General features: G+C 44.5%; 1 protein-coding gene across 2 annotated transcripts; it reads right to left on the reverse strand.

Annotated features, from left to right (window-relative positions):
* Window positions 1–237: 237 nt before the first annotated feature.
* Window positions 238–18,790, reverse strand: LOC137535361 (zinc finger protein 568-like). 2 transcript variants are annotated; one of them, XM_068257191.1, is made up of 3 exons: window positions 18,346–18,790; window positions 13,553–14,187; window positions 238–4,375 (listed from the first exon to the last, which is right to left on the reverse strand). In XM_068257191.1, the coding sequence occupies exons 2-3, from the start codon at window positions 14,061–14,063 to the stop codon at window positions 3,498–3,500; spliced, it is 1,389 nt and encodes a 462-aa protein (XP_068113292.1). In that variant the 5' UTR covers window positions 14,064–14,187; window positions 18,346–18,790; the 3' UTR covers window positions 238–3,497. The 2 variants fall into 2 exon arrangements, with proteins under 2 accessions (XP_068113292.1, XP_068113291.1); XM_068257190.1 differs by having other exon boundaries at window positions 17,626–18,790.
* Window positions 18,791–19,105: the final 315 nt, after the last annotated feature.

A 19,105-nucleotide genomic window follows, 5' to 3' on the forward strand; every position in this document is an offset into this window, starting at 1 on the left:
TTTTGAGGATGGCCTGTTATGGTAGAGGTTATACCTCGTTAAGTTGTATATGAAGAGGGAACAACTAATGGGAAATAGAAAAAGAACACACACACAAAAAAACACCTCTAAATCATATGATCGCATTCAGGGTATTAAAGAGAACAAAACAGAGGAATTAACCAAAAAATTATAGATACCTTGATGAAAGAAAAAGATGGGGTGGAGGAAATAAGTAGGTTTTTTTGTGTAAGTAATTTTTATTGAATTTTGCACATGAATAAACAGTTTATCAATAGCTAAACAAGGGTTCATGTATGAAAAGCTTATACAATATCCATAACAGGTTTTTAACAGTTTTTTTTAACAAGGATTTAAACATACTTGAAATAGAATACAGAATTAACTTCTGTCCTAAACAGTGGGACAGACTGAGACAAGAAGCATTGTATAGTGTACCGATGATGACGCAGGGTGAGCCTCTCATGGGAGAAGTGAGGGTTTCACTATACGATGATCATAAGAAAGGAGGATATGTCAGCTCGTGGTTGATATTGATGTAGGGAAAAGATTATGGATATTCGATCCAGAGAACGTATCATGAGTATCAAAAATGTGTGATCTTTGTTTGATTTAGTGATTTTATAATTAGGTTACAGAGGTCCCGGACTACACTAGTTAATAGTGACTGGGACTTGTAACTCATAGAGTGGTCAGGCAGAATAGTGGAAGGGGGGGGGGGGTGTAGGAGAAGGGAGGGAAGGCGGAGGGCCAGCACTTCTGGTGAGGTAATGTATGATAAACAAAAGTTACCTACTAATAATACTTGGTCTAGATGTCCATGGATATATAGTTGGGCTATGTGATAGTTAGGTGTTTAAGATGATTGGGGTAGGCCCTTGTAAAATTGTTATAATAGTAGGAGGGAAGCCCAGTCAAAGTCCCATTTACTTTTTAATAGGTTTTGGTTTTCTTTGATTCTAAGGAGGCACTCCATTTTCAGATTTTGGGGAAATAAGTAGTTAACCAGTTCACCCCCAAGGGTTTTTACTCTAACGGACCAGAGCAATTTTCACTTGTCAGTGCTCCTCCCTTTTATTCCCTAATAACTTTATTACTACTTATCACAAGAAAATGATCTATACCTCGTTTTTTTCGCCACTAATTAGGCTTTCTGTGGGTAGTACATTTTGCTAAGAATTTTTTTATTCTAAATGCGTTTTAATGAAGAAAAAAATGAAAAAATGAAAAAAAATAATTATTTCTCAGTTTTAAGCCATTATAGTTTTAAAATTAAACGTTCTCCTGTGGATAAAACAAACACATTTTATTTGCCCAGTTGTCCCGATTATTAAACCGTTTAAATGATGTCCCTATCACAATGTATGGCGACAATATATTATTTTAAAATATAGGTGTTATTTTTCTGTTTTGTTTTTTTTTGCCCCTATATAATAAATTAAAATTAATTTTCCCCCATAAAATACAGATTAAAAAAGCTGAGTCCCTAAGGCAACTATTTATTTATTTATTTTAAGCTGATTTTTTTTTAGAAGTGTTTTTTTTCCGGGAGGGGGGGGGGGGAGGGTTGTAAGTGTAATTTTATTAATTTTATTAATAGTGTGTATGTACTTGCATATGCATGTGCTTTGTATGTGTAATATACTTTTTGGCTACAAGATGGCGCTAGTGAACACTCTCCCGTATAGGAAGTGATCCCTTTTTTTTTTTTTACACTTTATTAAACTTAAACAGTTTCCACCCAGCACGGGAACCCGACGGAAACGGCGGCGGTAGCGGCGCGCACACGTTCGGAGCGGCGGTGGGAACGCGCAACGTATTAAAACGTCATGTTGCCATTAACAGGCAAAAGCATGATTTTTCAATACGCTAGGTTGCCGTTAAATGGTTAAAACAAAGATTAGATCCACATTTGTGGTAGTTTAGAATGCAGAGATGTTATTATATATAAAAGATTCCTGTGTACACATCACACATACAGTCAGTTACATATATGTATCTGGTGTTAAAAATATGGTTACTGTTTAATGCTGAAGCAAAAGTAACTTGTTGTTTGATTGGTTTATTGTTTCATTTTTGTGGACTAAGCACTGCTATTACTGTATATTTCAGATTTTTTGTGAGCTATCTGCGAAATTGAATAATTTAATAACATTATTTCTTTTAATTAACCACTTAAGTACCAGCAGCCTCTGCCCCCTGAAGGACCAGAGACCGCTGGTACAATACCGACCGGTATCGCCGCGCATATCCGCCGCACGCCAGCATCCTCCTGACATCCACTCTGTGGTCTCTATGACGGCAGAGTTATGTGAGCAGGTTAGGAGCTGCTTTCATTGTCTATCAATGTAAGCTTACGGGAGTGGCTTACATTGACAGACACGGCCAGGAGCCAATGAAATCGGCTCCTGACCAGCTCACATGGCTCTGCCGTCATAGAGACAGGCAGAGCCAGTGAGCTGCAGTGAGAGACGTCGGGTTTCAGCCGTGAGATCGGCGTAGAGTGACGAAAATGGCAGATGTGCATTGCAGCGGTTATTGAAATCTACGCCGTGCCAGCCAGGTAACCACCAAAACAGGGCGTAGATTTCAATCATTGTGGCCCTTAAGTAGTTAAAGTACACATTTATTAGGAGTCGGAGTCAGTGCATTTGTGGACAACTCCGACTCCAGGTACTAAAAAACTGCTCTGACTCCACAGCCGTGCTGCTGGGAATACATCTGACTAATAATACCTTATCTTTTCCTGCTCCCATATTTATACTGTAGTATTATCATGTAACATAGTAGCCAATCTTCCTCTGTGAGGGCGTAACAATATAGATCTATAACGTTACCCCTAAAATTATGTAGAGAAATCAGGAGATCCCTGGAAGATCCCGTCACAGTCGCAGTGATCCAATCTCTCTGAATATCAGTCCTGTGTGTGTCCAGCGTAACATTGCTGGGAGATAAATCCCTCTCTTCTTATCTTACTGGACTTTGTGCATTCAGCTCAAATCCCTTCATGTCTCCTGAATATAAAAAAAAAGACACAGAGAGACAGAGAGAGGGAAATCTCCTTTCCTCAGGTCAGTCTGGATGACTGGGATCATCTAATATTCCCAGATAATAGCATGTTGTTTTATGTACTTTTCAGGAGAGCTGTGACTGCAGATTCTGCATCATTTGCATAAAAAAGCACCTGGTTTATTAACCCTTACAATTAAAAATATAAAACATGAACTCAGGCAAGTTCTATCTCAGGTTAGGACTATATGTAACCATGTTTATCTCCTCATTGTCACCTCCATTCAGCTTTACCAAACCAATAAACTGAGTAGCATGAAAGTGTCCTCAGGACTCCGTGTTGAAATATTTCTATGAGCACTTTGCAAGAGACAAAAATAAAAACATTGTAAAAGACCACTTATGGCCAAAACATTTCCCACACTCAACACAAATATATAACAAGCAGTGATTTCCAAACAACAACATTTCCCATACACAACACATGCTTAGGGCTTCTCACCAGTGTGAGGACACGATATCTCATGACTGACAAGGCTTTCTTTACGCCTAAAACATTTCCCACACTCAGCACAAGAATAGGGCTTCTCACCAGTGTGAGATCTCTCATGTCTGACAAGCTGTGATTTCTGTACAAAACATTTCCCACACTCAGCACAAGAATAGGGCTTCTCACCAGTGTGAGACCTCTCATGTCTGACAAGCTGTGATTTCTGTACAAAACATTTCCCACACTTAGCACAAGAATAGGGCTTCTCACCAGTGTGAGATCTCTCATGATATATAAAGCCTTCTTTAGATGCAAAACATTTCCCACACTCTGTACATGAATAGGGCTTCTCACCAGTGTGAGATCTCTCATGAATAACAAGAATTGATTTTTGAATAGAACATTTTCCACACTCTGCACAGGAAAAGGGCTTCTCACCAGTGTGAGATCTCTCATGCCTGACAAGATTCGATTTCCAAACAAAACATTTCCCACACTCAGCACATGAGAAGGGTTTCTCACCAGTGTGAGACCTCTCATGTCTGACAAGATTTGCTATCTGTACAAAACATTTCCCACACTCAGAGCATGAATAGGTCTTCTCACCAGTGTGAGAGCTCTCATGTCTGGCAAGGTCTGATTTCTGAACAAAACATTTCCCACATGTTGAACAGGAATAAGACCCTCCAGCAGGGGCAGAGCTGTGCTGGGTATGAGGCCCCTCAGGGTTAGACAGGTGAGGGGAGTCTGGGGGAATATTTGGGGTAACCAGGATATCTGCAGGAGATTCTTGTCCAGTGACATCATCATCCGTTGTACAGTCTGTGGATACAGAGAGACGAGTCTCTGAGAGGTTCCTGATGCTGGGACTCCGCACTGCAAATACAGAAACATCATCACTTCCTGTTAAAGAATTCTGGAACAATTATCATTAGGGATGGTCAGTGAGCAGCTGAGAATTCTAAGTTGAGGCAAAGTTTATGCAGTTTGAAAATGGACCGGATGCAGCAGATGCATAACTTTGCATATAATTAGCATAGAATTTGCACCAGCTCAGAGTTAGGCCTGGAACCCACTGGCAGCAATTTTCTAAGTGTTTGTGATTGTAAAACTCTTGCTAATGTAATACTATGGGTAATTAAAAAAAAAATCACATCCCTCAAGTGGGATCGCACCCGTAGCATTACATTATCAAGGGCTTTTTAAATCCCAAGCACTTAGAAAAGGGCTGCTAGTGGGTCCCAGGCTTTATTGGCATGTCACATTTTTGTTTACAATAACAGTGAGAGCTGCGTAGGTATCCCCCTAACGTCTTTTGGGTTAATTTAAGACCATTTTGCAACCCACTGTGTTTTCACTTCATAATGATGTTTGAGCAGCTTTATCCTAATTTATTATTATTTAGTTTTTATCCTAATTTATTTAAGAGTTACATCTTATTACTAGTTTTTCTCCACTTAATGTTATATACGTATATCCATATTAATAAGGTGTGAGTACTGAGGAAGTTAAAAATTCAGACAACAGTACCCAGGTAAACACAAGGTGCAATTTCCCTGCTGTGGCACCTACTGTGAGCTGGGAAGTGTAAGCGATGGGGGTGATGGATGTCACATGGGTGCCCACAAGAGAGGAACAGAAGGAGGAGCAATCAGAGGGAGAGACAGAGCCTTGGAAAGGGAGGATAAGAGTGAGAAGCAGTGAGAGGTTGCAGGAGACAGGAGGCAAACAGGAAAGTGTGAAGTCACCTGGGGTCAGCCAGACACATTGCCCAGTCACTCCTACCGGTACCAGAGCATCAGTACAAGGCTCTGCAGTGTGGGCTTATTTCTGTGTGTCTGCCTGATACAGTACAGAAGCCAAATGCATCCTGTGTCACAAGAGACTTAGTCGTAGAAAGAACAACTTCAATGAGTAAATAATTTTTATTTGGGCAGCACGGTGGCGTAGTGGTTAGCGCTCTCGCCTTGCAGCGCTGAGTCCCCAGCTCGAATCCCATCCAAGTCAACATCTGCAAGGAGTTTGTATGTTCTCCCCGTGGCTGCATGGGTTTCCTCCGGGCACTCAGATTTCCTCCCACATCCCAAAAAACATACAAGTTAATTAGCTTCCCCTTAAATTGGCCTTAGACTAAAACACATGTATTGCACTAAACATACATAAACATATGACTATGGTAGGGATTAGATTGTGAGCCCCTCTGAGGCACAGTTAGTGACAAGACAATATATACTCTGTACAGCGCTGCGGAAGATGATGGCGCTATATAAATACTAAATAATCATAATAATAAAAAATAATAACAATGTAGATGAGGATTGGGAAGATGCCCTTGATGCTGTGAAAAAGGTATCCCCCTATGTTCATGGTAGAATCATGCAATTATATATTCTCCAGCAGGACTATCTGACCCCGAACAGGCTAGTTAAATATAACTCCATGGCCACTGATGTCTGTCCCAAATATCTCCCGCACCCCCCTTTTTTCATCTTATTAAGGATTACCCCGTGATAATAGATTACTGGAAACAACTTACAAAATTCTTGCATGACAAGGTTCCCTATGAACGCTGATCCAATTGTATGCATTTCGGGTGTCATACACGATTAGGGTTTGGCAACTCCCCATAAATCCTTTTTGTCAGGAGTGCTGATCATGGCCAAGCAAGAGGCGGCATGCAGATAGATGGCTTGTGCCCTCGCCACTAACCTTTCAAAACTGGGTTAAAAGAGTAGACAGCTCATTTCCTTATAAAAAACAAACAAAAAAAAAACGAGTGTGTGTAGATAGGAGGCCATCAAGAACTCTAGTATGGGATAGATGGAAGGAGCGCCAATGATACCCCAAAACACAGGTTGTGTATTTTACCCTGCCAGCCTATGGGATGCCTCTGCTAGCTCTCAGCCTGACATACCTGACGGACTGACATCCTACTGCTATGCTAATGACACCCAACTATATCTTTCCTTCAAGCCTGGGGTGACAGACCCAACTCCCAACAATAAACACCTGCCTAGCTGAACTACAGCAATGGATGAGTGACAACTGGCTGAGACTAAATGCAGATAAAACTTAAGTCCTTCTAATCGGAGGGAAGCGAATGACAACAAAAACAACTTCTCCTGAAGTCTTCACCTCTGGGAATAGGAGGCACAGATCTACACAGCTCTGAGCATGTGCGTAGCCTGGGAGTTCTAATTGATGGGGATTTAAACTTCAGAACCCACATCTCTGCTGTGGTAAAATCATCCTATTTTCACTTGAAGAACATCACAAAAATCAAGCACTTCATCCCCACAGATCTGCCAACCTTAGTTCATGCCTTCCTTACATCCCGACTGGACTAGGTCAATGTTCTCTACACCAGCCTTCCAAAAAAGGACTTGTACTGATACAGAATACTGCTGCCAGACTGTTAACCAACCCCGTCACTGCCACATAACACCAGTCCTGCACTCCCTTCACTGGCTACCTATAGAATGGAGGGACCTATTCCAGATTGGCCTACTGACATTTAAATCACTACATAATCTGGCCCTGGATATATGAAAGAAATGTTACAGCTGTGTAGCAATCCCCGCAATCTCAGATCCACACGTTCTAATAATCTAGTCATACCCAGAGTTCACCTGGAAACTTTTGGTCCCAGAGCCTTCTGTCATGCTTCTCCGACATTATGGAAATCCTTACCTCAGCAGATCAGGACAGCTCCATCTCTGGACGTGTTTCAATCCAGACTGAAAACCCACCTGTTTAGTCTGGCATTTGCAGAAATATAATTTCTGTTGTGTCAATACTTCATCCTACTGCCAATTTCTGAATCTGAGAGAGCCTAAGCGCTTTGCGTGCTATGGGAGAAAAGCTCTATAGAAATGTTATTATTATTATTGTTATTGTTAGCTTTCAGTATGTAAATACCTTGTAATCATGGTTAACATGCTTCCCAGCTGGCAATAGATTATTTCATGCATAGCAGACACAATCCCCTTTCCAGTAATGCCAAGATACCAACCTGTTGCTGTCTAGCAGATTTTTTTTTATATCTTCTAACATGTGACAAACTGGCTAACATGCTTAAACATGCTTAATTGAACTGTGCACGTTTTTATGTATATATATATATATATATATATATATATATATATATATATATATATATATATATATATATATATATATATATATATATATATATATCAGCATTTACCTGCCTAAACATTTTAAATTGCTGCCACTGACTGAGAGGCTTGACAAATTTGGGATTACCTGCCTAATACATTTGTGGTTGCAGCCACTGTCTGAGATGCCTGAAAAATTGGGCATTTACCTGCCTAAATATTTTTTTTAGGCCTCTCAGACAGTGGCTGCCACTAAAAATGTTTAGGCAGGTAAATAGTGTGGCTTATTTAACATTTCCTGAAATAAACGCAGCATGGATCTCACAGGGATGCAGCACGGGCGTGTAATTCCCATTCCTCATGCAACTCAAGTGTCCGCCAAATCAGGCGCCGACCTTCACTTTAATACAAAATAGCAGCAAGCCCGGGCCAAAGGGGAAAATGGGGCACTCGGGTACAACACTCTTCTCCAGGCCTTATTAATACAGGGGTATCTACAAATACACATGGTAAGTGTCTGCAAACCACGCTGCCTACTGCACTCACCACGTTTCAGCCCACGTCTTACATCTATTTTCAAAACTGAGTTTTACCTACACTGCACAGGATTCCTGTGTATTAAAGTGACACTGAAATGAAACAAAACTTATGAGATAACGAATTGTATGTGTAGTACGGATAATTAATAGTATATTAGTAGCAAAGAAAAGAGTATCATCATTTTATTTTTAGTTATATAGCTTTTCTCTAAAGAGAGTCTGAAGCCTTTCAAAATACCTGTTTTTATGCTGCAGGCCTCTTCATCATCATAGCTCAAGCTGATTCGCCGTGGGGACGCGGCAGAACAAGGTCTTAATCCCCCTGAAATAGCCGGGGAAAGATTTGGGGCTCCTTCCGGGTAGAGACAGAGCTTTGTGCAGTAGCTCTGCATCTACTCGCATCACTCTGCACTGATCTCCGCCTCTCCCCGCCTCTCTCAGTCTTCTTTCACTGAGAGGGGAGAGGCGGCGATCAGCCAGACTGACTGTACTGGAGGCAGAGCTACAGCACAAAGCTCCGCCTCTCCCCGCCCCTCTCAGTCTTCTTTCACTGAGAGGGGAGAGGCAGCGATCAGCCAGACTGACTGTACTGGAGGCAGAGCTACAGCGCAAAGCTCCGCCTCTCCCCACCCCTCTCAGTCTTCTATCACTGAGAGGGGAGAGGCGGCGATCAGCCAGACTGACTGTACTGGAGGCAGAGCTACAGCACAAAGCTCCGCCTCTCCCCGCCCCTCTCAGTCTTCTATCACTGAGAGGGGAGAGGCGGAGATCAGCCAGACTGACTGTACTGGAGGCAGAGCCACAGCACAAAGCTCCGCCTCTCCCCGCCCCTCTCAGTCTTCTCTCACTGAGAGGGGAGAGGCGGCGATCAGCCAGACTGACTGTACTGGAGGCAGAGCTACAGCACAAAGCTCCGCCTCTCCCCGCCCCTCTCAGTCTTCTTTCACTGAGAGGGGAGAGGCGGCGATCAGCGCAGACTGACTGTACTGGAGGCAGAGCTACAGCGCAAAGCTCCGCCTCTCCCCGCCCCTCTCAGTCTTCTTTCACTGAAAGGGGAGAGGCGGCGATCAGCCAGACTGACTGTACTGGAGGCAGAGCTACAGCACAAAGCTCCGCCTCTCCCCGCCCCTCTCAGTCTTCTATCACTGAGAGGGGAGAGGCGGCGATCAGCCAGACTGACTGTACTGGAGGCAGAGCTACAGCACAAAGCTCCGCCTCTCCCCGCCCCTCTCAGTCTTCTATCACTGAGAGGGGAGAGGCGGAGATCAGCCAGACTGACTGTACTGGAGGCAGAGCCACAGCACAAAGCTCCGCCTCTCCCCGCCCCTCTCAGTCTTCTCTCACTGAGAGGGGAGAGGCGGCGATCAGCGCAGACTGACTGTACTGGAGGCAGAGCTACAGCGCAAAGCTCCGCCTCTCCCCGCCTCTCTCAGTCTTCTTTCACTGAGAGGGGAGAGGCGGCGATCAGCGCGGACTGACTGTACTGGAGGCAGAGCTACAGCGCAAAGCTCCACCTCTCCCCGCCTCTCTCAGTCTTCTTTCACTGAGAGGGGAGAGGCGGCGATCAGTGCAGACTGACTGTACTGGAGGCGGAGCTACAGCCTAAAGCTCCGCCTCTCCCCGCCCCTCTCAGTCTTCTATCACTGAGAGGGGAGAGGTGGCGATCAGCGCGGACTGACTGTACTGGAGGCAGAGCTACAGCGCAAAGCTCCGCCTCCCCGGCAGCACAATCCGCGACATGGAAAGCCGTGGAATTTTGCCCCGGGATTTGGGGGGTATAAGGCCCTCGTTCTGCTGAGACCCTGCGGCGAATCAGCTTGGGTTATATTGATGAAGAAGCCTGCAGCATAAAAAGAGGTATTTTGAAAGGCTTCAGTCTCTCTTTATAACATTGCATTGTTCTGTCATATTTGCAATTACAAACCACACTCTGTATTTCAAACTATAAAACAAAGCGGAGCTAATGATCCTCTGAACTCCCCGGCAGTAAAACCTAATCTGAAGCTGTGTCTCGCTTTCTATTTGATGTATAAGTGCCTCAGAAAACAGGACTGTATTTCACCCAGTGGGTCGGAGAGCTCACAGCAGCTCTTCTGCATAGATAACAACTGAAGTTTCTTAACTCATCCTGTACTGGAAACAATATGAGACTATCTTTGCTACTAATGTTCTTTTTCTTTGCTGTACTACACATAAAATTCATTATATCATTTTTTTCATTTCAGGTTCCCTTTAACTACCATTGAACATCAGCACATTCTATTAGTGATTATCCAGTCATTGCAGCAATTGCAGCTAGTGACTTACATTCACCCGCACAAAGGGAAAAGCAATCTGACCTGCATCATCCTGCATAAGATTTACACTAAATGTGCTACGACTACAAACTGCTAAACTACTTTCAAGCACATTTAATGGTTGATGATTGTTTCACAGAAGCCTGCAGAGCTTATTAGCAGGTTCAATGCATCATTTTGTTTATAAGTAGGTTAATGACATATTTTTGCTTTTCATTTTTTGCTTTTTACTATTTGCTATTTTTGCACACTTTTTCAGGACCCTCCCAGTTCATTTTGTCACTGCAGCGAGTGGAGGTGTCCGTGGTCTGAATGCGTGAGTGGCTGTAGGTACGTACCGATATATACTATTGTCTATTTATTCACGTATTCTTGTTACTGCACATTTTATTCTGATGAATTGCTACATAGCGGTGTTTTAAATGCACTTAGCACTTTTTTGATTATTACACGATATTGTTTATCTTTGTAAGAGAGGTGGATACTCTTATTTTCAAATTAGCTGGTGTTAAATGTACTATTTACTGGTGCAACACTGATCCAGGGCTGTGGAGTAGTTACAAAAATCCATCGACTCCGACTCCTCAGTTTAGGATTCCACCGACTCCGACTCCTCTAATTTGCATATTAAAATCTTGTTGATTGAAAGTATGTAACATGAAATTCGTCTCTTAACTGCCAACGCTTAGGAATTTTAAAATTCATCTGAAGTGAGAAGGATATGGAGACTGCCATATTTTTTCCCTTTAGTCATAGACTAAAACTAGTCCTTGGTAAGATTACTTGTAAAAGGTACAGACTGGAACAAAGAACATCTATCAGGCCCTAGGCAATGTAACTGTGGGTACATGTAAGAGTGATGTGCAGGTACTCTGCAGGGGAATGAGGAGATTCTTCCTCTATTACACATTCTTCATGCACAATCTGAACAAGGTTTATGGATGACAGACAACACCTCTCTGTTCAATGTGCACAACATTCTCAGTGGATTCCCTGCAGCTCTGTGGGGAGTGCATATGTAGAGTATAGTACTACTGTGTACCAAAGTAAACCTGAGACAGATGAAATTAAAGTTTTATACATACCTGGGGCTTCCTCCAGCCCCCTTCAGGCTAATCAGTCCCTCGCTGTCCTCTTTCGCCACCTGGATCTTCTGCTATGAGTCCAGGTACTTGAGCCAGTCTGGCGTAGTGCGCATGCACACACTCCGCTGCCGGGGGCGTACTACACCTGTGCAGAATGCTCCTGGCTGTGGAAGCGGCACGTAGCCAGACTGCTCTGACTGGCTGAATTACCGGGACTCATAGCAGAAGTTCCAGGTGGTGAAGGAGGACAACGAGGGACTGATTAGCCTGAAGGGGGCTGGAGAAAGCCCCAGGTATGTATAACACTCTTCTTTTCATCCGTCTCAGGTACCCTTTAATTTGTAGTCACCAAACCAAATTTTAACAACATATCAATTTATTTGATTTTATGAGCAAAGAGAGTACATTTGCATAAACCAGCATCAATGCAGAATTATTTCCATCTCATTGACCATCTCTATTAGTGACACGGCTACACATCAGGCTTTATTCTTACAGCATAGACGTTATTTAGTATATATAAGAGATTCCTGTGTACACATCATATATACTGTACAGTCACAATCAGATGTGTATATCTGACTTTAAATATGTATATCTGACTTTAAAAATACGGGGACTGCTTTATTGAAGCAGCACAAATAACTAATTCTTGTTCTTTGTTCCGGTCTGTACCCTTTACAAGTACTCTTATAAAGGACTAGTTTTAGTCTAAAGGGAATAAATATAGTAGTCTCCATATCCTTCTCACTTTGGTTGTCTTGTAAAATTCCTAAGCGTTGGCAGTTAAGAGACAAATTTCACGTTACATACTGTTAATCAACACAATTGTAATATGCAAATTAGAGGAGTCGGAGTCGAGGAGTCGGAGGAATCCTAAACTAAGGAGTCAGAGTCGGTGGATTTTTGGACTGACTCCACAGCCCTGGTATACACCCTGTATACAGTCTGTGTGTATGCTCTATCTGCCTGGTCCTGCTGTGCTCTCTGTCACAGGCTCTGCTTCATGCCCATGCAGCTTAGCCACTACTTTAACTAGCCTGTCTGCCTAGTGCTTCAGGCTTAACAGTGGCAGTTGCAGAGTAGTCATTGTAGCTGCAGGGGTTAAGTGTAGTGTAGCTGGGAATGGGGTCAGAAGGTGTTAAGCTGGATCTAGACGGAGCGATCCGGCGGCTCGATTAGCCGCCGGATCGCCTCTGCCGCATCCCCGCCGCGTCCCCACGTGCATCGGATTCGACCCCCCCTCGTCCCCGCCGCCGCCGCTTATCTTCTGCTCGATTCCCTGCCATTGTCCGCTCGTGGGGAATGAGCAGGGAATCGGCGGCGGCGAAATCGGACCTGTCGGAACTTATCAATCGAGCCGCATAAGCAGCTCGATTGATAAGACACATCGCGGCGTCTAGAGCGAGCATTAGAGTAGTGCATTGTAGCATAGCTGGTGGGCATCAGGAGTTAGCTTAGTGTGTTATTGATGGGAATCAGAGGTTAGCATTGTGCAGTGGAGTTTAATTGGTGGGGCATCAAGATTCAAGTTAGCATAGTGTAGTGTATTGGTGGATCATCAGGTGTTAGCAGAGTGTAGTTGGGGCAATGTGAATTTAGTGCTAAAGCTTGATTTGAAGAAAATCGTGAAAAAATCGAAATCGCAATTTTTGAGAGAATTTTTTATTTTCCCTAAAATCGTGCAGCCCTAACAAGTAACTAATTTTGATTGGTTTATTTCATTTTTGTGGACTAAGCACAGCTATTACTGTATGTATAAATTATTTATGATGACTATTATCTGAGAAATAGAACATTTTATCATATTTTCTATTTTAATTACAGTTTAAATTCATTAGGAGTCGGAGTCGGTGCATTTTTCCCCGACTCCAGGCACCCAAAATTGCCCCGACTCCGACTCCACAGCCCTGCACTGATCCTTGCATTCTAACTCCTAATATGGCCAGTCTGTGAGCAGTGACACAGTCATAATAATCAACAAGATATTCAACACTTAATATTGATTACTCACCTGTTCTGCCCTCTGAATATGGGGTTTTCTCTATATTTGTCTTCATCATGTCACCCGGCTCCATAGACTGCTGATCACTCTTCACATATGTCATGTCTTCTTCCTCCTTAATGGTCCCCATCATGTCTCCCTTCTCCATAGACTGCTGATCACTCCTCACATACTTCTCTTCTTCCTCTTCTTTAATTGTCCTCATCATGTCACCCTCCTCCATAGACTGCTGATCACTCCTCACATACTTCTCTACTTCTTCTTCTTTAATTGTCCTTATCATGTCACCCTCCTCCATAGACTGCTGATCATCCTTCACATATGTCATGTCTTCTTCCTCCTTAATGGTCCCCATCATGTCTCCCTTCTCCATAGACTGCTGACCACTCCTCACATACTTCTCTTCTTCCTCTTCTTTGATTATCCTCATTAGGTCACCCTCCTCCATAGACTGCTGATCACTCCTCACATACTTCTCTTCTTCCTCTTTAATTGTCCCCATCATGTCACGCTCCTCCATAGACTGCTGATCACTCCTCACATGCTTCTTTCTCTTTGTCTGTTCTCATCATGTGTTTCTCTTCTACAGACTGCAGAACACTCCTCGGATACCTTCTCTTGTTTTTTTAGCTCAAATCTCAGTTCTGAAATGGATAACAAATTAAAGCTGTAAGATATTAGCAGTAATAAACCGAGCACAGGAAAGAACATAATTTGCTAGGGGGTGATAATATCCCATAAGCTGTGGTATCCTGCACATTCAGTACCACAGTCCTCTCTCCCAGTGTGCCTTGCTCATCATTTGGTGCTTCTCTCCTCCTCTCCATGCACACATTCCTAGGAGGTTACAGCAGTGCCGGCAGCGGTAGATGGATGAGGATGTGAGGAGAGAACAGCTGGAGACAGAGGAAGATAGGAGCAGAGGCCTGCAGCTAATTAGCTACAAATGATCATTACTTATGGCTCTGGCACCTAATGAACTAGGCAGAGGGAACTGCAGCTCCATATCCTGACCTCACCTGTCCATCACCTACTAACCCCAAACCCTCCAAGAGCAACAAACCTCCCAACTGGGACAGTGCCAATACCAAGACCAAAGCAGCAGAGGCCACCCAACCCCTCCCCAGCTGCAGCCTCCATCTTTTCTGCCTGTCCTACCAGCCAAGCCCCTTGTTACCTGGCTCCACCCCCTAGCTGTGACTCACCAGCCATCATCTTTCTGCAGACTCCAACCTCTCCCACTGCGGGACCACCCAACACCAGTGGCTCCTGACTGCACATTGGCTTCTCTCCATCAGAGATACAATGGATATGGTCATCCGGTGGCACTGTCTGAACTGCTGCAACTGGACACAATGGACAGAACCTGCTCCATCAGAACATCCCTACCCTGAGACCTCCACTGACCCACAACAACTGTATTGCACAACATATTATTGATCAAATCAAGGAGCAAAAGGTTGCCGGCACTACAAAACCTGTAGCCGTGTCACTGGGAATGGGGATGGACAGATGTTCTAAAGGCCACCTTGATACTATAACAGATACTACGTGCTCATGACTAATTAGCGAAAAATACACATAGGATCAGCATCAAAAAAGAAAAACAGTTGAATCAGGCACTGCAGTGGTTACTGTTTTAATGGTGTTTCAGATTGTGGATAAAATCACCATTGTTATATCAAAATTGTGACATTCAAAAAGGTAGGTGCAAAACATCATCATCTGTAGAAAAAATCGTCATGTGCAAACATATTGTGCATTCAAATAGTTGCAAGAGGAGGATGTCCTACCATATCAAAAGGTGGCGGTGGTGGGTGCAGGGCTCTTCCGAGTGGATCAGCCTCGGAAGAAGCACCGCCGTGCGAAACGGCGTTAGGCTACCGATTTTGCCCTGCACCCACCACCGCCACCTTTTGATATGGTAGGACATCCTCCTCTTGCAACTATTTGAATGCACAAGATGTTTGAACATGACGATTTTTTCTACAGATGATGATGTTTTGCACCTACCTTTTTGAATGTCACAATTTTGATATAACAATGGTGATTTTATCCACAATCTGAAACACCATTAAAACAGTAACCACTGCAGTGCCTGATTCAACTGTTTTTCTTTTTTGATGCACAACATATTATTGGCTGCCGGCCTTAGTGACTGTTGCTATGAACAGCTGCTGGGAAAAGCTATCAGGGAAAATGTCCTCCTTCACAGGGAAGAGAAACAGGCCGGCCTCCCATAACGGCTGGGATAAACATACAACTCCTGTGACTGCAGTAATAAGCACAGGTCCTGAGGAAGCGCTCCTATGTAGAGTGCGAAACAGCTGTTGATGATCTGTTACATGCTTGCCCCTTTCTCTTCTGGCTGACTGTCGTCTAGTTTGTCTGCACCGATTTTAAATGCATTTCAATAAAGGTCTTTTTTTACTGGATGTGCCCGGCCGCTCCTATCTCTACAGTATCTAACTTGGTGGAACTATTTTGGGCCTTGAGCACTCCGGAGTGACCCAGGCTAGTTGTCCTGTGCACCTCGTTTTCTACCTATCTTACAGATGATAACAGGTGTATTTAGCTGCATAATTTATAGCATAAGAAGTAATAGAAATCCAGAGATAAGGTAATGCAGAGAGTGTGCATATGTGTGAGGCACCAGCTGGAGGTGGCAGCTGCTCCACGAGGATCTTATGGGCTCAGTATTCCATGGCATACAGGATCAGCCAGTCACAGCTCCACTCCACACTATTCACAGATTATATTCCTCTATGTCTCCATCCCTGAGGGGCAATTATCTAACCTAGTCCAATATATAGATACTTTGTATCATTCTCAGGAATAAAGGCCTACTACCCTAAAGTAAAATTCTACTACTCCCTTCAAGGCGTACATTTAAAAGCACCACATGTTAAAATGGGTGCAATGTTCCCTCCACACCTCTACCTAATACTAACCCTTCACCCTACGTACACCTAATTAGAGTTGGGCGAACTGTTAGCGCAACTGCAGCCGAACTGTTCGGCTGCCCAACCTGTCATGTGGCTGTGGCTCTTACTACTTCCGGGTCGCAATGACCCGGAGTAGTACGTCTGCGCGGGCCCGGCGGAGCGCATCCTAGATCGCGCTCCCGTTGCCGGGCACTCTCTGCGCATGTGTGTGGCGTCATGAGTGACGTCACACACATGCGCAGAGAGTGCCCGGCAACAGGAGCGCGATCTAGGACGCACTCCGCCGGGCCAGCGCAGACGTACTACTCCGGGTCATTGCGACCCGGAAGTAGTAAGAGCCACAGCCACATGACAGGTTGGGCAGCCGAACAGTTCGGCTGCAGTTGCGCTAACAGTTCGCCCAACTCTACACCTAATACTAACCTCCCTCTACCTATGCATAACACTAACTCCACCCCCCACATAACACTAACATCCCCTCTACTTATGCCTAACACCAACCTCCCCCCTACCTACACCTAATGCTAACTCCCTTCCTACACTGAACACTAACCTCCCCCTACCTACACCTAACACTAACCTCCCCCTTCCTACACCTAACACTAACCTCTTCCTACCTACACCTAACACCAACCTCCCCCCTACCTACACCTAAAACTAACCTCCCTCTACCGACACCTAACACTAACCTCCCTCTACCTACACCTAACACTAACCCGCCCCCCACACCTTACACTAACTCTTCCCCCCCCACCTTCCCTCAACAACACCAACCTCTCCCATACCTACACCTAACACTAACCTCCTCTTCCCTACACCCAACACTAACCCCCCACCCCATTACTTACACCTAACACTAACCTTCCCCTATGCCTAACACTAACCTCCTCCTCCCTACACCTAACACTAACCTCCCCCCACCTAAACCTAACACCAACCTCTCCCTATCTACACCTAACACTAACCTCCCCCCACCTAAACCTAACACTAACAGTAGTTATAAAAGTCTCTTGTATGGCAATTACTTCAAGGGGGATGATAAGGATAGTGACAGGTGTACTATCACCTCCTCTGTAACAAAGTATGTCCATCCCGACCTCTGCTCTGCTCAATTTATAACAACAATCACACAATTACCTCTTCCATTCGTGTCTTCTCTCCATCTCCTGCAACTTCTCTTCCTGCTGTTACATCATTTCCTGTCAAGAAAAAAATTGTATGACTTGGTGCACAAGTCCCTAAAAAGACTAAGTTCACCTCAAGCGAGTGCCCGAGGGAAGGCAGGTTGAATGATGCAACACCTATAAAATTTAAGAACAACCACCACTCTTCAGAACTTAATGTCAAAAAATACTTTATTAGTAGAAAAATTCCAAAAACCCCTCTGAATATCCCAACCCCCTAAAACCAAAAAGGACACGGGCATCCAAAGCAGGAGTACTCAAACAACAATCACACAATTCCATGTTTCAGCCGTGTGTTCCCTCCATCTCCTGCAACTTCTCTTCCTGCTGTGACATAATTTCCTGTCTTTGGCTTCATTGCCTTCTTTCTGTGCGTTCCACCTGGAAGTGGGAATTCCTCCATCTTGTGGTGAGTAGGCTAACTGCAGCCTCTGGTTGTGCAATGATTGTAATGATTGTAAATCCCCCGATAATTGTAGGTCAATTTTCAGGCCTCCAGCAGCTGATAAGAGCTGGGTGGTCTGCCTGTCCAGTCATGAATGAGCAGAGATGGGCATTGACTGCTGGCTGAATTAAATGTCAGCAGGGGGGCCTGTCCCTCCCCAGGCACAGAGTCCAGCTACGTCATAGAGAGAGTGTTTCGTCACAGTAGAAGTCATCTTGCTGCTGTTACCTAGCAACCCGCTGTACACACAGCCGTGCCACAACTTGTCTGTAAGAGCTTCGAGCAGGCGGGGCGCTGTTTGCTAAAGAGGAGGAGAAGGCTGAGGTGACAGGGAAGATGATAGAGCAGGAGGGGAGAGGGCAGAGGAATGGGTCGTCAGGGAGAGTGCAGAGGAATGCGCCCTCTAGGGTAAGCGCTGAGAGGCTGCAGCCAGTCTGCCTCGTCCCGGTACCGTCCCTGAATAGGAGTAATAAGGCAGTAAATGTTGAATCAGGGCTGGTCATGTTTTCCAAGAGAGGAAGCCTAGATGTGATGGGGATACAGTAGCAGGATGACCCAGCATAAGTTGTCAGTCTAGCGGGGTGGCGACACTAGGCGCCTCTGTACTGGTGTCTCTGCGATCCCCGGCCGTGTAGCATGATGAGTTTCCCCGGCCGGCCGGGCGGCCATGAAGTGAATTGTAGGAGGTGGGGTCTAGCAGAGAGGTAGGCATGTGAGGCCGTGAGTGAGTATGGGACAGCCAATGAGCTTGAGAGAGGCGTGTCGGAGGAGAGATCGCAGATGGAAAAAAAAAGGTGAAGTGCAAATGTTCAAAAAAAGTTAATTGGTGCGACGTTTTCGTCGCACCAGACAGGCTGTAGCGTGTAAAGCAAGCATTGCGCCCACAACGCATCCCATCACGCTGCTCTAATGGGCAGTAGCAGAAGCGAGATCTTGGATCATCGACAGGCGTACTGGCCATTGTGGTATAGTGCTGCCATCTTATGGA

The sequence above is a fragment of the Hyperolius riggenbachi genome, chromosome 10, assembly GCF_040937935.1.
Source record: "Hyperolius riggenbachi isolate aHypRig1 chromosome 10, aHypRig1.pri, whole genome shotgun sequence".
Classification (NCBI taxonomy): Eukaryota; Metazoa; Chordata; class Amphibia; order Anura; family Hyperoliidae; genus Hyperolius; species Hyperolius riggenbachi.